This window comes from Stegostoma tigrinum, chromosome 30 (genome assembly GCF_030684315.1).
Source record: "Stegostoma tigrinum isolate sSteTig4 chromosome 30, sSteTig4.hap1, whole genome shotgun sequence".
In the NCBI taxonomy this organism is placed as follows: Eukaryota; Metazoa; Chordata; class Chondrichthyes; order Orectolobiformes; family Stegostomatidae; genus Stegostoma; species Stegostoma tigrinum.
Genome location: NC_081383.1, coordinates 11,166,397 through 11,189,179, shown reverse-complemented (window position 1 = coordinate 11,189,179; position 22,783 = coordinate 11,166,397). Strand labels below are relative to the sequence as shown.

Sequence of the window (22,783 nt, the reverse complement as noted above, 5' to 3'; positions counted from 1 at the left end):
TCCCTCATAGAAACATTTGTGAGAGAAAACACCTTTGACCACAAGTCCATCAGGAAGTGGTCAGCATGTAAAATCCTCAAGATCCTGTGGGAAAAGGAGACAGTGAATCCCATTGGGCAGTTCCCTGAGCAGGCTGTCAAAGCCAATTGACAGAATGCCTCATCGCTAGAACTTCCCAACAAGCATCGAGACATCGCTAGGCTGGCGGTGAGAAGAGCATTGCCTGTCACATTGTCTCCACCACAGCATGCTGCCCTCAAAGTATCTGCAGAGGGTAGAGACTATCTCACATCTCCAGCTGGAATGTGCCTTTGCAAAGGGAGTCTGGAGAGAGATGCAATGTTTTTGTGAAGGTTCATCCCAAGCAGCTCCATGATACAGGACACTGTGCTCTACAGACTGTTCCCTGGGACACACACTGAGACAAACTTTGACTACTCCTGGAGGACCGTAAACTCGGTGAAATTTGCCCTTTGATCTGGCTGAAACTTGTTGGTCTTCCACAGCAAGTAGTTAACTGTAACCGAGAGTTGAAGATTGAGAGTTCAGATGGCTTCCCAACAGTCACTCAAGGTGGTGATTGGGATCTTCTTTTCTGGCTGCTCAGTGGTACTAACCTTCTGGCATTATCTTCCTGCTGCCAAGACTCCAACACTATCTCTAGCATGGTCAACCCGCAGATAGCTGGGACCTGCCAGCCAGTTTCCTCCCATTGTCCAAAGATGTGCAGGTTAGGTGGATTGGCCATGTTAAATTACCCATAGTGTCCAGGGATGTGCAGGCTAGGTGGATTATCCATGAGAATTGCTATGTTACAGGGATAGGGAAGGGGGGATGTGGATCAGAGTGGGATGCTGTTTGGAGGGTTGGTGTGGACTCAATGGGCCAAATAGCCTGCTTCCGCACTGTAGGGATTCTATGATGGTAAATGTGATTTAAAACGTGCCACCAGTATATCCTGCACAATGTCTATGTGTGTTTACAGTCAACTCTCAATCTCAGTGGAGTGGCTTTCCCTGCTCCAAGCACAATTCAGCACAACATTGCAGGTCTGTGACCCTGTTTCCGATCTGGATACTGTTCGAGAAGCAATTGCCTTTAATCAGGCATAGGTGCAGGGAAAGGAAATGGGACTAAAGAACTATGTGGAAGGATTATTAGGGTGAAGGCAGGGAGATTAAGTGAGGTACAGGGAAATAGGAGGTGATAATGGAACAAGTAAAAACCGATAATATGAGTCTAAAGGAGGTGTGAATGGCAACAGGAGGATTGTTAACGTCAGGTTATGGCTTCAAAAATGGTATTAGGAACTTATTAAAACCATAATACATGAGAACAAGAGGTAGGCCATTCAGCCATGAATACTAGGGTGTTAATCAGAAAGCGCAGAAGTTTGCAACACAATATGAGCTGTAGATCTGAGTGCCAATTATCCAAGGTGACCTTGCTGCATGGCCCTTTATAAACAAATTGATTCTAAAGCTGCACAATAATTTCAGCATACACATGGACAATTAAGGGTTTTGAACACAAACTAATCAGCAAATCCATGACTGACTTTTATTTTAATTTCAAAAATGTACTTTATTCATAAAATCATCTGTAAGTACTTAAAAATGTCCTAAATTAATTCTGTAGTCTTTGCAGAGACAAAAAAAAACAAACAAAACATTGGAATTCGACACTTCTCAAAGTTTACCAAAAAAAAGGCATTTTCTACTTATTAGATTAGATTAGATTCCCTACAGTGTGGAAACAGGCCCTTTGGCCCAACAAGTCCAGACCGCCTCTTGAAGCATCCCACCCAGACCCAACCCCATCCCCCTATTACCCACACACCCCTGAACACTACGGGCAATTTAGCATGGCCAATCCACCTAGCCTGCACACTTTTGGACTGTGGGAGGAAACCGGAGCACCCGGAGGAAACCCACGCAGACACCGGGAGAATGTGCAAACTCCACACAGACAGTCACCCGAGGCTGGAACTGAACCCGGGTGCCTGGTGCTGTGAGGCTGCAGTGCTAACCACTGAGCCACTGTGCCACCCTTGCAGGAAACTTTTAAGTTCATTTTGAGGTGCCAAGCAGGTCTGACAACTTAATAGACCCTTGTTATACTTTGGCAGAAAGGTCCTAGATGGTGGTCTTTCCCCACTGTGCATTGGCAGCAGCTGCCCCAAGCTTTAGTGCATCTTTAAGCACGTAGTCTGGACCTTCCCAATCCCTACCTTGAGTGACTGTTGGGAAGCCATCTGAACAGACCCAGTAGATGTTACACTTGACAAAGGCTATCCCAGCACTGGTAAAATACAGACATGTGTAGTAGCATTAGTTAGCCAGTTTGCTTGAATAATAGGCCACTTGCCTCCAGTATCAGGAGGCTGAACCATTGCCAGTCCTTGTATTAAATACTAAGAGGCCTAGATAGAGCAGACATGGAGAAGATGCTTCCACTAGTAGGAGAGACTAGGACCCAAGGGCAGAGCCTTAGAGAGAATTCTTTAGAACTGAAATGAAGAGGAATTTCTTCAGCCAGAGGGTGGTAAATCTGTGGAACTCGTTCCCACAACTGGGTGTGGAGGCCAAGCTATTGAGTGCATTTAAGACTGCAATGGGTAGGCTTTTGTCAGCAAGGGGATCAAAGGTTACGAGGTGAAGGCAGGAGAATGAGGTTGAGAAACATATCAGCCATGATTGAATGAGGAAGCAGACTTGATGGGCCAAATGGTGTAATTCTGCTTCTATATTTTTGGTATTGACAGAAAGACTTCAGGCTTCTCTATCATTGCCATTTCATAAGCCTTCCTGCCTCTCAGCCTATCTCCACAGGAATGGTAAAATTCCAGCCGACAACTGTTTTCGCCTCACCAGAAATGCTACCTAACCTTCAGAGTCTTCCCAGAATTATATTGTGTTAGTTTACATTAGCCCCTAATATGTATTTAGCCTAAATAAATCAGATGAAGAACTAGTTAGCAAGAGCCCTTATTTTCTATAGTGTGACATTTAGTGGCCATTCTGCACTATTGATCTTGGTTCTTCAATATGGGATCTCAATTCATAAAAAATTCTCCAATATAAAAAGGTAACATTAGACAATGGAAGTGAAATTATCCAGCAACAAACATTACTAAGAGCAGCTGTCAGCAGAAACCCTAAGTTGCATCACCAAGACTTAAATAAGATGTTAGAACATATTACTGGAATCCAGATTGCTCTAGATATTAAATAGAAGATCGTTTTGAGATTGAAGTAGTTCCACAGAACTGGTATCCTGTCACCAAGTCACACTTTATTTACATATACATGGTACTTGACAATGATCCAGCTCCCTCAGAGCCAGCTCTCAGAGTGAACAGAATCCCTAAGACAACAAAGCGTGGGGCTGGATGAACACAGCAGGCCAAGCAGCATCTTAGGAGCACAACAGCTGACGTTTCAGGCCTTGACCCTTCATCAGAAAAGGGTCTAGGCCCGAAATGTCAGCTTTTGAGCTCCTGAGATACTGCTTGGCCTGCTGTGTTCACCCAGCCCCACACTTTGTTATCTTGGATTCTCCAGCATCTGCAGTTCCCATTATCTCAGAATCCCTAAGACTTATGTTTGTATCTGTCAGCCAGAGCTCCCTGATTGAACCAGGTTAACAGCCCCAAACAGGGAACTCATATTCTCTGAAATCCACTTGACTAATGTTACAGTCTCCAGAGAGACTATTTTAAAAGGGATGAATTCATTATTGTTTTGTTCTCACAAAGCAATGAAATATCTGAAGATATTTGCTCTTTTCAACTCTCTTAAACTGAACAAATTAGAGGCATAGAATCATCGAAGTAGGCAGCACAGCCAAAAATGCACTTTAGCCCATCAGGTCTGAATTGGTCAAAACCCACCTAACTATTCTATTCTAATCCATTTTCCAGCACTTGGCTCATTGACTCATATGCCTTAGCATGACAAGAGTGACATCTAATTACTTTCTGAAATTTCATGAAATGTGACCATGCTTACAGGCCACTGGGTGGTGAGAATTGATTTGATAGTGTCTACTCAAATCTGCCAATATCATGGCTCAGGTTCTGTGCCCTAGGTGATCCATGCTGTGACCTCACAGGCTTTGCTGAGAGTACAGTGGAGGGCTATCCCTCAAAGTGTGGCAATATGTGGTGTTACTGAGTGTTACAGTCTCACAGACAACAGTTTAGGTTCTACTACATCTTTATTGAACTGGCTGTGAGACAGATGTCTGCAGTGAGTATCTCACGTTGAAGTCACATGACTATAGAAGTCTTCAGTACAGGAGCAATGATGCTGGAGTGTGATGGTATTTGGATAAATTTGTAACTAACTCTCAAAGTGCTGAAGTAACAAATATCATCCAAGGTTATCTCCAGTCAGGAGGATCTGTCAAGTGCTCAAATAGAACAAGTCATTTCTGATAACATTCAATAGTATTGGGCAGGAATACAGCAGTGACAATGCTTCACCTTAGAATGTCTCACAGGTCATTCCCAACTCTCACACACACGCAGTAGGCCTCGCGAAAGAATATTAATGTTTCAGCATCAGAAATCACTTAACATCAATGCAAGTTAATGGAATTGCTCAGCCAGCGTGTCTACTCCGTAAAGGTGGAGAACGTAAAAGTAATAGCTCAATTATGTAGCACCCCTGCTAGCAGTGATTTCCACCTCAGTGGCAAAGTGATATAAATCAGATGGTGATATTTCAGAGACCCACATCACATGCTGAGCTTCCTAAGCTCTCTGGAGGTAGAAATAACACTACCAGAAGATCTAAGTGTAGATGCTGCTAATTTGTTTGCTAACTGTGCAGCAACCCTCACTCTCTCTCAGTGTTAGTCCATAGGGAGTGGGAGGCACAGTAGAAACAGTGTAACAGCCATAGGAGAAAGGTATAAGCTAGAACTGTCTTGATGGCTTGTATTTAAATTCGGTGTCCAGATGTTTTTGGCCACACTAAGGGGAAGGGGCAGAAACATGAGAGGGTTCCATGTTTGCTGAGTACCCATTCTGTACTTTCAGGGTTTTCATGTGAAAAAGGAATAAAGTTGAGTCATGATAGTGATAAGATATGGATTACCCATTTTCAACTGCCTCCATATAATTTTAGTACCTTAGAGCTTCATGGTCGAAAATGAATTTAAGAAGGAGGAAACGTGAATCTAAAATGGCTTCAAAAATCATCTGGCCACAGATTAATGCAAGTTCAGGAAAACAATATGGAATAAGCTATCAAAATTAGCATTTTTTTTCTAAAACCATTGAAAATCAGTCAACTGAGTCAGGTATCAAGAAACTCATGTATAGTCATAGAGATGTACAGCACGAAGCAGACCCTTTGGTGCAACTTGTCCATGCCTACCAGATGTCCCAAACTAATCTAGTCTCATTTTTCCTTTGGTCTATATCCCTTTAACCCCTTCTATTCAGGTATGCATCCAGATGATATGTAAATGTTATAATTGAACCAGCCTCCTCTGGCAGGTTCACACACCACCGTTTGCATGAAAATCATCAATTTTAATTTACACTTGTATGTTCATTTGCACATATTGCACATGAAAAGTTGCCTGCAACTATTCAGATAATAGAGCCAGACTCAAGAATACATTAATGAACCATATTTCTGTAGCTGCTTATCAGAGCACCAGACAAAGAAGGATTTTAAAAGGATTAAAAAAAGCTCTCTTGTTCTCTTTCTTTGTCTCTCTGTTTCCAACTCACAAAAGCAAGCACTGGTGATTAAACAAATCAGAGAAACATCCATTCTCTCGGAACTCAAGGACTCTCAACAAATTTAGTTCCTGCTGAGAAGGCAAGATGTCAATAAAACTATGGTCTCATGTTCAAGTATAAGAACTTAAGGATTCTACGACCTTCCAAACACTTATTCATATGTTTGTCTGTGTGTGTTTGATGTGTATTATTACCTTTGTTTAGGTTAGTAAGTAATAAAATCTGTCTTTCTTTCACAAAACCTGAAAGGGTTCAGAGATGATTTACAAGGATATTGCCGCGGTTGGAGACTTGGAGCAATAGGAGAGGCTGAATAGGCTGCGATATTTTCCCTGGAGCATTGGAGGCTGAGGGGTGACCCTGTAGAATTTTATAAAATTATGAGGGGCATGGACAGAGTGAATAGCCAAGGTCTTTACCCAGGTTAGGGGAGTCCAGGGCTAAAGGGTATAGGTTTAAGGTGAGAGGGGCAAGATACAAAAGGAACTTAAAGGGTGGCTTTTTCATGCAGACAGTGGTGCGTGTATGGAATGAGCTGCCAGAGAAAGTGGTGGAGGCAGGTACAATGACAACATTTAAAAGGCTTGGGTACATGACTCCAGACCCATAGCAATGTGGTTGAGTCTTATCTTCCCTCTGGGTAATAAATCCTGGCTAATCCAGCAAAGCCTCCATTCCACAAATGAATAAAATAAAACAATGATGGAGGCCAAAATGCGCAGGCATCTTTTGGGAACATCTGTTTGGGTACATTTAATAGAAAGGGTTTAGAGGGATATGAGCCAAATGCCAGCTAAATAGGACTAGATTAAGATAATAAAATGTGAGGCTGGATGAACACAGCAGGCCAAGCAGCATCTCAGGAGCACAAAAGCTGACGTTTCGGGCCTAGACCCTTCATCTGATGAAGGGTCTAGGCCCGAAACGTCAGCTTTTGTGCTCCTGAGATGCTGCTTGGCCTGCTGTGTTCATCCAGCCTCACATTTTATTATCTTGGAATTCTCCAGCATCTGCAGTTCCCATTATCTCTAGGACTAGATTAATTTGGGATATCTGGTCAGCATGGACGAGTTGGACTGAAAGGTCTGTTTCTGTGCTGTACATCTCTATGATTCAATGACAAAAGAAAACCTTGAAGCTAGATCTATCATTTTGACTTCACAGTCTATATTTTAATTGAAGAGTTACATAACCACATGCTAAAAAGAAACAAGATATTTGCTGTCAATGTTTCACGTTCAGTGACCCTGTGAAGGACCAGTGGACTGGAAGTATTGACTCTTTTCCTTTTTACAGATCCTGCCAAACCTGTTGAGATTTGCACTTTATGTTTCTGCTTCTGATTTTACTTTATGAAAACTTTGGTGTGAATGGTCGAGAGGATTAGAAAGAGGGTAGCTGATTCATCCCTCTTCACATTGTCATTGCCAACTGGGACACTGTTACCAAAAGATCTCGGCATATTTTGGCCTCCATCATTGTTTTATTTTCTTTGTTTGTGGAACCGAGACTTTGCTGGATGAGCCAGCATTTATTGCCCATTCAGAAGTTAAGACTCAACCACATTACTACGGGTCTGGAGTTATGTGTAGACCAGACCAGGTAAGGTCCAGTTGTCAGAGGCAGTTAGCCAAGCTTATTGTCAATGGGTGTCAGAAGCTGACTGTTGCTTATGGGACCTAACTACAGGATAACAACTTCAGGAAGGAACGGAGAAAACTGGAGAGAAAAATATAAGTCAAACATCATCAATAATTACAAATCTTATAAATGTGCAGTTGCTTTTTTTATTGCTAGCAACATTATGGATAATGTGCATCCTTCCATCTCACTAAACTCATCCACTAATTCAAATACACCTTCCATAAAGGTAATAACGAATTCATTGAATTCCCACAGTGTTGGAAGAAGCCATTTGGCTCATCGAGTCTTTTCTGCCCCTCTGAAGAGCATCACATCTAGAACCAGCCCCCTACCCTATACCCAAAACTCCGGATTTAAGGCTAACCCATCTGGCCTGCAAATTCCTGGACACTACAGACAATTTAGCACGGCCAATCTACCTAACGTGCACATCTTTGCATTGTGGGAGGAAACCGGAGCACTCGGAGGAAATCCACGCAGGCACTAGGAGAATGTGCAAACTCCACAGAGAGGGTGACCCAAGGCTGGAATTGAACTGGGGCCCCTGGTGCTGTGAGGCAGCAGGGCTAACCACTGTGCAACCAAGCTGTAATAGTTGGAAATTATTTCTTAAATTCCCAGGACTGCTACAAAGGAAATGTCTATGAGAATCTTTGTTGATATGAAACAATTGGCCTGTATGATACAATTGCCTCCGAGCATGACTACATTAACAGAAATTCCACTATATAACCTATCGACAAAATCATGAACTGGGAATATTTGCAGGAATTACACAATTTGTTCACTCATTTCTTCAAAACCAATGGTCTGAATGGATTTGGCTCTGCTTTTCAACATGCAGCTAAGTTAATCTTCAGCTTAACCCAAGGACAAGTAACAGAATCCTCACCTTCATATCCATGGTCTCTGTCTCCAGTTTTGATAGATGACAGGAGTTGTTCTCCAACTCTTGTCGTAGGTGAGAGTTCTCCTTTCTAAGTGCCTCAACCTGCCTCACCAGATGATCGTAGGAAGATGTAGTCCCAGGCATCCTGAGCTCTTCCAACACCTAAACAAGAAAAACACGTCAACATTAATTTCACCCAGACCTGCAAAACAACCACCTCAGCCGCAAAGCTCCAGTACCAACCCAGATCCAGAATTCACGGGAATCCACCTGCATTTCACGAAGGCACAACAGCACCTCTTCTTCCTCAGGAGGCTAAGGAAATTCAGCATGTCCATAACGACCATTACCAACTTTTACAGATGCTCTATAGAAAGCATTCTATCTGGGTGCATCATGGCTCGGTACGGCCACTGCTCTGCCCACAATCATAAGAAACTGTAGGCAGTTGTGAACACAGCACAGACAATTACTCAAGCCAACCTCCCATCCGGGAACTCCATTTACACTTCTCGTTGCCATGCAAAGGCAGCCAACATCATCAAAGACCCTTCCCACCCTGGTTATATTCTCTACCAACTCTTCCATCAGGCCGAAGCTTAAACACACGTACCGACAGGTTCAAAAACAGCTTCTTCACCTCTGTTATCACACTGCTGTCCAATTTCAAAGCTAATGTTGAGCTTGCTTTTGTGCACCCCTTGTGTAGCCATAACCTTGTATGCCTCGCTCTTTTTAATCAACCCATGATCTATATATCCTTACATGTATGATCTGCCTATACTGCACGTAAAACAAAAATTTTCACTGTACTTAGGTCCATGTGACAATAATAAATCAAATCAAATCACATGTTCAACAGTGCCGACTAGAAAACTCAGGCACTGCCAGGATGTTTGGAACTCCCAGCTCTAGAAGGTGGGTCTTCTCCTTGCGAACTGTGTGAAGTTGCATAGCCAAGCTGCAGTAATTACAAACCCTCCTTCCTCCCATAATGTTACACCCAACATTTCATTGATAAAACTTTAGAACCTCTCAACTCCTGCCTGTCCCTAAAACGAGGGAAAGACACACTGACACCATCAAACAACTCAGTGTGAGTTCTGAAGAAGGACCATATCCAACTCGAAATGTTAACTTTTGTCTCCACAAGTGCTGCTAGACCTGCCGAATATTTCTAGCATTTCTGTTTCTGCTTCAGATTCCCAGCGGTTGCTGTATTTTGTTTTTGTTTAATTGAAAGCACAGTCTCCTGCTGAAAGGTAGCAAAAACTCTGCGTGGACTTTGCTGGAAATGTTTTTGTATTGCATTCCTATTGCCAGCATCTCTTGCCATAACCACGCAAAAGTAATGGGTGCAGTGGATTTAAGAAAAGACACTCTTCAGCAAGTAATGCATTGAATAGCCTTTGAGGCAGCCCAATCTCCTACTTTATAAAACTCACAAATAGTACGAAATGATTGAGAGTTCAATGAATTCAATCTGACAACATGCAATCTATGGAGTTTAATAGAAAATGCAGCATGTGGGTGAAACATTTCTTTATATTCTATAAATTAAGGAGGCACCATTTTGCAATGTATTGTAATTATTTGTGTGCTTGTGCAATCTTTTTCTTATTTTATATTTTATTTGTCCATAACTATATCATAAATTGTGCCCACCCTGTTTAAATTTGCATCAGAATCACAGCCCATTACCTGCCACAATGATCATTTTTAATGAACAAGTTTCCTACTTATTTATTTCATTTCGTCTGGCTTTTACTTTGACAACATTTTCTGTTCATTTATTTCAGACTTCCCACATTTCTAAAAATTTATTTTGCTATTAACTAAGGAGAAAAGGGCAGGAAACCTGTCTAAAGAGAAAAATAGAAAGAAAATCTTTAAAATTTGTGTATGCCTAAGTTACATAAGGAAGCTATTAATAGCTTTGGGCCAGACTATTATAACAGATGTGTCTCTCGCAGCTATAATGAGTTGCAAACTGCTATTTTTGCATTTATCTTAGAAGCAACACAATTTAGTAAACAGATCTCCATTCTATGTGATAGAAATGATGCTGGTGTTCATCAAGCTCCGTTCTTAGTTGTCTTGAGGAAACCTGACAATACACAGACAGCTGATGCTCAAACCAGAGTGTTTTTGCCTAAAATTCATTCTTATATTTCAGCATCGCTAACAAGGTCAATATTAATTGCACATTTTCAGTTTTACACTGAACGGCTTGTGTGATAACTCCATCAAGGCCCATGGGGAATCAATAATTACTGTCCTCATGGACCTGGTTGAGTATGAGTTCCCTTGGTAACAGGCAATGGCCTGCCCACCTGGAACTCATCACCTGAGCCCTTGACTGTAACAGAGTGGAAATGTCCATACCCATGGATGAGAAGTATTAGGTTCGAGTGCCACCTGTTCCAGAGGTGTGTAATATGATCTCTGGTCAGGTTGGTTAGAAAAATAGATTTTTTTTAAAAACCCAAGTCTGAAAAAAGTGTTGTGGTGCAGTGTCCCTACCCCTGGACAAAGCCCACCTGCTCCAGAGGTGTATAATCTCTGAACAGGTTGATTAGGAAAATAGACCAAACAAAAAAAATTTAAAATTTAATAGAGCAAACCCATGACCTCTCCTTCACTTACATTGTCATTAATGGGCTTTGCATGTAAATTTCTAATTGACTACATGAGAAATTTACTGGTGGTGGGTACTTGTTAAAAATAAAAAAAGAAACAGACCCTTGGGCCCTTGTGGCACAGTGGTAGTGCCCTCACTTCTGTGCCAGGAAGCCTGTATTCAAATTCCAGACATTCTAGAAGTGTGTCATTACAAATCTAAAATCATGATGCTTAATAAGATACATAAATCAGACTCAGGTGATTTGGTGACAGGGAAGATGTTCGGTTGTGTATGTGATAACACTTCTGGATATTAAAACACACAAATAAACCAGACCTCCTGTGGTGCAGTGGTAGCGTCTCTGCCTCTGAACCAGAGGACCAGCTTTCAAGTCCCTCCCATTCAGAGGTGCTTAATAACATCTCTTAACAGGTTGATTAGGGGAAAAAGAAAGATAAGGCAGACCCAAACACGGGTGAATTATTGGTGGTGGTCAATGGTTTAAAAAAATGTCACGGTGATGTGACGGTGGGAAAGCTGTTCAGTTATGTTTAATAGAAATATAGAAAAGAAAAAGACCCAAGGTCTCTTGTGGTGCAGGGTAGTGTCCCTACCTCAGGGCCAGAAGGCCTAGGTTCAAGTCCCACCTGCTCCAGAAATGTTTAATACCATCTCTGAATGGGTTGATTAGAAAATACTTTATAAAGCAGAACCAGCCCCTTCCCTCTCTCTCTACTCCTCCCTCACCTCTGATGGCTTGCCTTGCCAATAATGGGCTTTGCCTGTAAGCATCTGATTGTCTGCACATAACAAGGTGTAGAGCTAGATGATCACAGCAGACCAAGCAGCATCAGAGGTGCACAATTGTAGTATTGGTGGCGGTTAATACTTTAAAAAAAATTCATGGTGATAAAATAGTGAAAGAAAACATGCAGGTTGGTGTGATTACACATCGGGATATAAAAAGAAAAGCAGACCCAGCAGCGATTTGGTGGTGGGAAATCCATTCGGTTGTGTGTAAGAGCATTTCCAGATGTAAAAGAAAGCAGACCCAGGCTGCTCTGTGTCTCTTTCTGTAACTAGCACCGGGGCTGACATGTTCTGTCATGTTAATGTCGATGACTACAATGAGAATAGCTGTGTGGATGAGGAGGAAGGAGGCAAGAACTAGCTGGGACCTGACAAAGCTAAGGTGGATACACGCATCAGGCAAGATTATCTGAACGCTGCTCTCCAGACAAGACTGAAAAAATCCCCAAATTAACACGAAGGTCCAGGCTATTAAGGACTGAGCGGAAAAAGTCACTGATATTTAGTGTTGGGGAAAAGAAATTTGGTTAAGTGTGACAGCCCTTTCAGACATGAGAAAGAAGGCTCAGTTTCAAAGGCTACCTCTTCCAGAGGTGTGTAATGACATCTCTGAACAGGTTGATTTCAAAAAGATAAAGCAGTCCCAGTCCACTTTGATTAACCACCTTTCCCTCTACCTCACCTTTGATTATTGCATTGCTCTTAACAAACTTTGCACCCACACTGTTCAATTGGAAGCATGTGCTGTTTACTGGTGTTGGTGGTTAATTGATGGGAAAAAAACCAAGACGATTTGGCGACGGAGGAAAAGCACTGGTCTGTTGAGTGTGATAATACTTCTGGACATGAAACAAAATAAATCAGACCAAGGATGGTTGCGGGGTGGTGGGGGGGAGCGGTTCTTGTGGTGCAGTGATAGTGTCCCTGTATTTGAGCCAGACAGATTTAGGGTCAAATCCCACCTGCTTCAGAGGCATGTGATAACATCTCTGAACAGATTGATTAAATATCTAAAGCAGACCCAAAACTGTCTGACCCAATCTGGGACTAGCCTATGAATACCACCAGTTGCAGCTTAATTTTGGTGTTCAAGAATAAATACCTTCCTTTCTAGTTAGGTTTCCTGAGTTATTACAGTTTGCCAAACCACTTTGTCAATATTGAAGAGCCAATCACACTTGTGAAGTACTGGAGTCACTTGGAGGTGAGACCAGGTAAGGACAGGAGGTTCACTTCCCTAAAGGGCATGAGTGAATGAGTTGGGTTTTTCCAACAATCCAGTTAATAGTCGCTCTAAATGATACTGCTTCTATTTAATTTGCATATTTTTTTCCCAGTTGAATTCTAATTCTATCTGTCATGATAGAATAATGAACTTGAATTCTCTTGGATAATCAGTTCAGCTTTCTAGGTTACTGGTCTAATAACCACACCACAATACCAGATTAGTTTGAATAAAGCAGGTTACTATTGATTAAAAATATGCAAGTTTTAGAAATTGTTATTGACAGAAAAATTTGTTTTCATGTAGCGTGTTATGTGTCACCAAACCAGCTCAGAATGCATCAGGCAGCCCAGAAGGACTTTGAAGGACAAGCACCATTATAATGTTGAAAAATGCAGTAACTGTCAATGTGCAACAAGATACTATTAATGCAATGGCCTAGATGGTGTTCCAGAGTTTGTGAGCCAATATACAGCAGGAATCGTCACTTCACCCAATTATCAATGTACATATGGACTTTATCATTCAGTGTTCATGGGGTATGTCATTATTGCTGTACCGAAATCATCAGCTTGCAACGGTACTTGGAACCTGTAGCTTTCCCGCAATTTTCCCATTTTATTTCCTTTCACAAATGAAAAAACAAGCTCTTGACATTCTAACACTAACCGCTAAGAGCCAGAATCTGAGCCACACTGGACAGATGAATTAACACAGTGTGGAGCTGGAGGAACACAGCAGGCCAGGCTGCATCAGAGGAGCAGGGAAGATGACATTTCAGGTCGGGACTCTCCAGCTCCACACTGTGCTTTCTCTAACTCCAGCATTGGCAGTTTTTACTATCTCTGGACAGGTGTGTGTTAAGTCATAGCTATATAAGTAACAACAGGCTAATTTTCTCTAACAATAATAGGTTAGTTATTGTCTTCCAGCTTCACAAGAGGAATTAAATTCTCACTTTATAATTTCAATGTTGACTAAACATGTCTGAAGATGAGTAAACCAGATTTAATTTCAAAACCAACATAAAAATAAGGGAAGGTCTCTTGTGAAGGAGAACAAGTCCTTTGCTCAGCACAGATTTCCCTTAGGCCCAATGAATCATGATGCTCAAGGTTATTGCTTGACCGACAGAATAACTCTGGTGTGCACTCACTGCCATAGTAACTGTTACTAAGAAACAGAATATAGTTCGTTAGTCAAGAGAAAATAAAACTCCCAAATGAAAATGCAATGACCATATTTTGTGTTTATATTTACTAGGAACACTTGTAAATAACTCAGATGTTGTCCCAAAGCCATCTCATTTGCGCATATAGAGAAGTTGTGAATGTTCTTGGTGGGTGGTTCATCATTAGGAAATGAGCTAGGAAACTGAAATGTTCCTCACAGTCCCATTGATTGAGTTCCCCAGATGTGTGTAAATCATGTTACATTCACTGAAATCCTGTTTTCAAGGTCCCCACATGATACAGAAGAGAAAGGAAAAACTTACTTGTACAGGGCTTTCCACAATGTCAGGACATTTGAGAGTACTTTCCAATCGATGAGGTACTTTTGAAGTGTAATCACAAGTAATATTCAGGAAAAATAACAGCCAAACTTGTCCCAAAAGTATCATGGTAGTAATGGCACCTGGTCAGATTTTCCTGATGTCTGAACACCTCTGGAGCCATGTGGAAGTGGCAGGCAGGATCTGATTTCATAATTCCCACCCCAGTCCTCTTTGCCACAGAGGATCTATTTTGCAGGTACACGCTTACGACCCTGCACTCTTGCTCTGGCCCACTCCCATTGCATGAGCACATATCTCATAATCCGCACAGTTTTCCTGGAGGTGTGCAAATTTCACCATGTCGTGTGGTTCATGGATCCTCAGAAGAGTCATGAACCATAATCCGAATTTTGTAAACTTTTGAAAGGTAAGTTCAAACCATGACTTCCAGCTGGTGCCATGGCAGATGGATACGTGAGCGCCCAATTCCCAGGGCTCCAGGGGGACCTGTGTACTCAGGTTGGGAGTTGGCCTAATGTGCCCATGTTGGAGGCTAAGGGCACGACCCTGGGGTACAGGCCAGGAGTAGTCACGGGGAAACTATGTTCTGTCACTGCCATTGTTTCCTGTCACTGCATATGGCCCCGCACACTGTCTATACCAACCCAATGATGACTCATTCCCCCAACCACTCCTTGTGGTTATCTGTGCTCTCCATGCCAACTCAATAACAGCTGATACCCTTTCTGAGCCCATTCATTCACTATGCAACATACACATAGCCAGTGGGTGAAAGAATTGAATGTAGGGTTGTAAAATAGGCTGATGGTACTTAGATAGTTAGGAAAGCAGGAAAGCGAAACAAAAATAGAAATTGCTGCAGAAACCCAGAGGGCTGGAAGTATCTGCGAGGAGAAAACAAAGTCAACATTCCAAGTCTGGTAACTTTTCAGCAGGACAGGAAGTAGGAAAGTGAGTTGTAGTGAGTCTGCAAAAGGATAAAGGCAGGTTAAGTGAATGGGTAAAAAATTGGCACATAGAGTCAGAAATGTGAAGTTGTTCACTTTAGCAGGAAGAATAGAAAATCAGCATATCATTCAAATGGAGACAGATTGGAGGACTCTGGGGTATGCAGAGATTTATATGTCTTGGCACATGAATCATAAAAAGTTAGTATGCAGCTACAGCAAGTGGTTAAAGTAGGCGAATAGAATGTTGTAAAAGGAATATAACATGTAAATAGGGATGCATTGCTGCCGATTCATAGAGCAATTTGGATATTATGAACAACAAATGTAATGGTTGAAAAGCAATAGCAGATGAACAGGAAGCATTCAATTATTTAATTTGCATCCATTTTGCCTTTGATCTTAAAGATAGATCAGTGGGGCTAAATGGCCAGTTTCCATTGCTTTGTTCTCTCAGTGGTAGCAGGAGAAGATATGATTGTACATATTACTGAAAGATTTAACTTTTGGCCTATGTTGGATACAACATTTCCGTCAGCCAATTAAACACAAAATAGACTCCACAAAAGCACTTTAAACACGGTTTCACATTTGTCATTATTTTCTATTACACTTGCACTATCTCCAAAATACTGAAAAAGAAGACAGAAGTGGGGAGGATGATGATGCCAATGAATGAACTATAGTTAAGATCAATTGATCCCAATGTGTAATGTAGCAAGTAGTGACTCAGTCATAATGGATCAAAGTCAGAATTTTTTCTACCACTATACCTCACTGATGTTCCATTCTCTAGCTTCACAAGCTCTGCATGTTATCAATGTCATTTTTTTCCAAAAGCTTGTTCCTTCATTTTTGCCCTAGCTGACTCCAGTAAGATCATCCTTGAGCTTCCAACACTGTGATTTCTAAATCTTCCTCAGTTACTTAAGAACCATTCCTGTGTCTTTAGCTCACCCTACTCTGCAACCGCGTCCAATCCAAATTCTACTTCATGCTCTCTATCACTTCCATTCCTCTTCCTCACCATTAATGGTAAGACCATCAGCATGCTGCTTGTTCTTAAAAGTTCTCTTTCTAAATCCATCTGCTGTACCCCAGGCTTCAAAGTCTCCCTGATGATGCCTTCTTCCATTCACATAGCACATTACTCTTAAATCCGATGTCAAAACAAATTAAAAATAACAATAAAGCAGGAGGTTGTTGAAATGAGGCAGCAAGTCCAAGAGAGGGAAAACGTTAGTTTGATTAATGTCTCTAACAGATGAAAAGTGAAAAAGGAAAGGGTTTAGGGCAGAAAATTCAGAGCAATTACAAGGCCATCAAAGTTATCATATAGAGTGGAAAAAGCCAAGCGAAAGGAATCAGGAGATCAAATTTAATATATTGGGGTCAAAGGACCAGTATCACTCAGAAAGGACAAGAAGTGAAGGGTGAGTGGAATTTGGTAAAGGCCAGGGTTTTAGAGGCTATATTTCTGGACAAATTGGAATGTGTACAACAGAAAAGGGAACTGAAGTAATGCAATCCAGAAGTGTGAAAAGCTTGGTTTGGATTTCATAAGTGCAGTGATTGAAATGAGGGCCAGGTGGTTCCTATTAACTATGAGCTGCTTGATTGGGGGCTGTTAACCTGGGCCAATCAGGGAGTCCTGGCTAACAGATATAAATAGGAGGTTCACAGTCTATTTATTGTAGGGGCTAGCTTTGAGTTGGTTAGTTAGCCAGGGTGGGAAAAAGGGGGTGCAGTTGTTTCAATCAGCAAAGAAGCTGAGGCAGAGATGGAGTTGCACAGTTGGGGAAAAAGGCAGCCTTGCCTATCAATTAAGGAGTGCAATTGAAGCTTAGCTGATATCAAGATATTAACAGAATGCTAAGTTATTGTTTTGATTCACTGGAGAAGCAACCAAGGAAGGGATTTGGTTTTTTTGACAAAGGCCAGAAATAATGGTGTTACTTTCCCTGGTATCTGGTTGGAAAAATATTTGGTTAATATCACTTGATGAACATACTTCATTATCTGTCTCAGTACTGTGTCCACATCCATTTAATACCATGGATGTGGACACAGTACTGAGACAGATAATGAAGTATGTTATCCTTATACACTTTGGAAACTACTCCAGTGTCTTGGAGAATGGCTGTTCAAGCACAAAAGGAAGAGGCAGAGGTCAAAGATAGATGTGTTTTGGATGTATGTTGGAAGGGCAGGAAGAGGAGTTATGGCTAGAAATAAATTTGATTGAATTATTTAATGGCAGTCCTATGAAATGGATGATATCATGAGGTTGTGAAGGAATATGATATGGACTATCTCCAGAGGGCAAAAGTGGACAACTGTGTGGGTGTGGTGTGAGAGAACTTGCTCATCCTTATGAACAAGGAGAGAGCATAACATAAATGATTCAAAAGAAATTTTAAGAAACAAGCACATGACAATGGGCAGGGTCTTAGTGGTCTGAACAATGTGTGCCCTGTGTGAATTATGGCAGAATCTGAAGTTTGGTGAGACTTGTCTCAATGCCAGTATCATCATGTGCTTTTGTTGACTAGGAGACAAATTTCTTATCAGGCTGTAGCAAGTTTCCAATTACTGGGGGCTTGTGTTCATTAAACATATTAATTGAAGATGTCCCCTCACTAATATTCTGCCTCTGATCTTGCCATAAGTGCCAAACTGACTGGATGTTCAAAATTCTTGATGTGGTAGTCAGAGCAGCCACCTGGTGGCTTCAGCCTTACTTACTCTAAACTCCATATGGAAACCTGGCATCAATATCCCAGGGCATGCACCAGGGGTACTGGCCACACATGGATATTGGCATCTGACAGGGGTCAGCTTCTAAATAAACATCACTGATCTGCAGGGTGCCTCTGCACTGGTAACTCTTGTTGTAATGCTGCAACGAGCATTGTGTGCTCAGGGATGTGATCCCAATTGTGAACTGAGCTAGGCTACCCCTCCAGTCTGTTCACTTGCTGTCACATGCCATGAGTCTGCCTGGGTGCTTACAGAATTCCTGCCTTGTATTGTCTTGCTTTACCTTTTTGCACTTTGGTGAATCTATTTGAGGGGGCAGTCTTGCAGTATTGTTGTGCAATGTAGTGCTGACACAAACCCTGGAAGTTAGTCAGCAACCCTCAGTCAAGTCAATGTGTGCCATAGTGTGAATTGTGGTGAAATCCCTTGAAGTTCAGCGAGACTTATCGCAATATCAGGATCTTTGGTCTGGGGTCCTGGTGAAATAAGTCAAGGATTGTTTCCGATACCAATCCAAGAGCTTAGAATAGTGTACCAGCAGACTCGGGCAGGCCTGGGACAGATACATTCTAGATAAGGGATGTGAAGCCAAATTTTGGGCAATACAATACCTGCCTTTACTTTTTCTGCCCTATTATAGGCTGTTTTCTTCCTGGAATGCAACAGAATCAGCTTTGAAAGGAGATGAGTGTGTGGCATAGTTATTTATTTTGGTTCAGGTGGGCAAGTGCCCCAAGTGAGTGAGTGGCAGTGCAGGAGGGTTAATAGCATTGGGGTGTTGGTGAGAGCAATTGAAAGATGTTGCAGGCAACAGTGAAGTGTGTTAGAGCATGAACCTTTTGGGAGGTGGGAACAACAGGAGAGATAAAGTGTGAGATAGCAGAGAGATGATGGTGGTGCTAGTTCCTTCCTATAGTGATATTCCACCAGATCAGAGTGCTTTAAACCAGGAGGCAACCTTAGGCCAGGCCAAGATGGCTTGGAATCCATGATTGTCACTGCTCCTGGGGGAGTAGAAAGTCCCATATGTGCATGGCCACATCCAGCTGGACCTCCACGTCCCCATTTGCAAATCGAGGGCACCGTGTCTCCTTTGTCTGGGACTAAAATCTCAAACCATTCAAGGAAACTGCCTAACAGGCTGACAATGTTTGTCTGGGTGCACAATGGCCTTTTAAAGATTGTACCAGCAAATTCTCTTACATCTAGGCAGCTGGGCATGGCACGTGGCCACAGGGCTGGAGTAGGTATTTAATGAGGACAGTTAGTTTAAAAACTGGAGATAAAGCTCACTGGGCCTCGTGCCAACAAACAACGACAAAAAATTCAACACAACTCTCACTTAACAAAAAAAGCATAAAATTCAACAAAAGTGTTCAGAAATCTCAGAATGGTGACAGCTGAGTACCAGGTCAATCAACAGGGCTACAGAATGGTTTTCTGAACACACCATTAGGTAGGAAGCATTGAAGGAAGAAGTGTCCTGCCAACACTTTGTTGAATTACTGCTGTAGAGTTTTGCTTCACTGACTAACTTACCTCCTGTGAAAAGGGCTGTTTCTTGTAGATTTCCTTTGTGTATAGAAACATTGCTGACAAAGTCAGTACTGTACAGTGAGAGACCATTAGCATAAATATTCTTCAGGAACATTAGAGGACAAACCAAAGAAAGGTGAGGGAATACAGCCAGACAAACACAAATGGAATAGTGTTAGAAAGGAATCACTGATTTCAAATGCAACTGAGGGAAAACAAAACAGAGTTTTAGGAGAAGCAAGGGATCATTTTTGACATTGGGCAATCTTAAATTTCTGCTGATTTTAAATTTCATTGAAGTCAATGTAGATTTTGATTTTGTTTCACCTAGCTTATCAGAACACCTGAACCTCTGGTTAGGTTGTTCTCTGCATGTCAAGCACTGCAACAGTTAGTTCAGTATAATTAACCTCTACCACCAACGAGGTGTATAAAATCTCTTGCTCCAGTAACTCTGCTGCAAAGTTTCTAAGTATGGACAAAGAAAAAGAATAAGATTCATCTCAGTTGTGACGCCTTCCACAGTTGATAGAGTGTGAACACCCATTGCCGATAGGCTCAGTAACAAAGTTGAGCCACTTGGGTGAGGTACAGGAGGATTGATTCTGACTGTGCGAGACAACTACATGGCAGTAATGTTACTGGCCTTGTAATCTAGAGGCTTGCACTAATGCTCTGATGACATAGGTTCAAGTCCCACAATGCAAGGCATATGTAAATTCAATAAATGAATAACTTAGCAATGGAAAAGATAATAGTAACTGGATTGTTATATAAACCCATTTGATTCACACCTCTTATGAGGGAGGAAAATTGACTAATGTGATGCTGTACAATACTGCTGATACCTCAGTGTTGTCTGAACTGACCTTTGCCCTCTAACTAAATCCAGATGACCCACCTGGCATCAACCTAGGTCCCAGAAATGACAAAACAGTACCCCACACTGCAGGAAAAACTTACACTCCTGAACATAGGAACATTATCACCAGCAAGATCCCCTTCAAGCCACTCACCATCTGACTTGGAAATATTTCACCGTTCCTTCACTGTTGCTGGGGTCAAAATCCTAGAATTCCCTTCCTACAGCAATGTGGATCTACAACATGGACTGCAGCAGTTCAAGAAAGCTGCTCACCATCAACTTCTCGAGCAACTAGAGGTGAGCAATAAATGACGGCCTAGCCAGCAATGCCCACATCCCACAAGTGGAGAAGAAAAAGCACTGTTTTTGTACTTAATGAGGACAGTTCAGTAAGAAATGGAAATAAATCTCAAGAAAGCAACTCACCACCACCTTCTTAAGGTTGCTTTTGCCAGTGCATTCACACCTCTGAGTCAATACCTTCAAGGTATGAGGAGAGAAATGCTTCCAGATAATTATCGGTGTGAACTAATTTATTTCTAACCTTAATTATTTTCCCAATTAGAGTTACTATGCTGAACAAGCCAGTGGTTACGAGGGTTTGCAGCATTAATTTTATTTATATATAAAACACTTATTTAGTGCTCCATTTGGGAATGTGACTCATTATTCAAACTAAGTAAATAGAGATAGTTACTAGATTCATTTAAAATGTATGGAGCTGACAAGGAGAACAAGAGGAATTGAATAATGTGAGCTTCAAGCTTGAATTAATTATGATAAAATTTTAACAATCATGATATATAAAGCTACAAAGGTCTTCCGCAGAGCAATGTGCAAATCTCTCTCACTGTTTTATATCTGGCTTATATTCACCCATATTCTTAATGTCATCCACTGCATTCACTACAACACTCAAATGTATACCTTCAGGAGTTTCCCTGTCTTTGACAAGTTTTATCACTATTTTGAACTAGAAGATGCAGGATTCTGAGAGTTCTGTTAGCCAATAAATTGGGTGCACTTTTAACTCAGATATAAAGGAGTTTTGAGAAAGTTAAAATTGTGCCTGAGTTGGAACTGGGGCAGGATTTCCAGCAAAACTTGTTGCAAACAGGATATTTTACACCTAACTTAGACTATTAATCAAGCAGGATCAGCAGAAACAGCACTGCACATCAAATAGTCTACAGACTCTAAATACTTCTTTCTGAACTACAGCAAACAGAACTCATGACTGAAACAGCAATGCTTTCTCCAATTAAAAGCAGAGGTTTTCTTTCATTTTTTCTTTCATAAAAGATGTATTGCAGGTTGACCAAGCATTTATGGGCCATCCCTACTGTCCTAGAGAAGGTGTTGGTGAGCTGCCTCTTCAAACCACTGCAGTCCATGTAGCGTAAGTACACCCAGTGCTATTAGGGAGGGAGTTCCAGGTTTTTGGCCCCAGCAACATTGAAGTAATGGCAATTATAGTTCCAAGTCAGAATGGTGTGTGGCTTACAGGGAAAATTGTAGGTCCTGACATTTTCATACACCTCTGCCCTTGTCCTTCTAGACAGTAGCAATCACAGTTTTGGAAGGTATTGTTGAAAGGAAGCTTAGTGAGTTCCTTGAGTACATCTTGTCAGTGGTGTATCCTGCCACCTCTGGACCAGTAGTGGACAAAAGTGAATATTGAAGGTGCAGGATAGGGAGGCAATTCAGCACATTGCTTTGTTCTACATGATGACAAGCTTCTTGAGTATTGTGGTTCTCTTACAGCACTGAAACAATTCTATAGACAAACAGTAGAATGGAATGTCCTCCCATGGAGACATATTTGGAGATGGGGCTCATTTAACTGGCTGGGAATACCACTGCCTTCCCACCTCTTCCCTGATAAAGTCTATGGCCAGAAAGCTCATGAATGACCTTCCTCATCCAGACTCATCCTTCCTCATCCATCCAATTGAGTTTCTTAAGTAGGCAATTAATGTTTACTCAGGGTCTCATGCCACTGTTACTGGGATTGAACCAGTGGCAGACGGGGACACGACACACAGCCTGAAAACCACACACAATCAAATATGGTTGCTCGTTGCCAGTGGTAGCTCCTCCTACTCAGTGTCTAATTGAAGGACTCCTTCAGAATGGGGTGGGGAGCAGGAAGTTACCCATCTGCCCCTACTGCTGACAAACCTCTGTTCCTCCCCCTCACCTTGAGACCC

General features: G+C 41.7%; 1 protein-coding gene across 2 annotated transcripts in view; it reads right to left on the bottom strand.

Moving 5' to 3' along the window:
- Positions 1 to 22,783, bottom strand: part of apc2 (APC regulator of WNT signaling pathway 2) — a 206,655-nt gene that overhangs the window by 121,928 nt on the left and 61,944 nt on the right. For both annotated transcript variants that reach the window (XM_048560209.2, XM_059638527.1), the window contains exon 2: positions 8,295 to 8,453. In XM_048560209.2, coding sequence (XP_048416166.2) covers positions 8,295 to 8,453 — 159 coding nt within the window. The remainder of the gene's footprint in view (positions 1 to 8,294; positions 8,454 to 22,783) is intronic.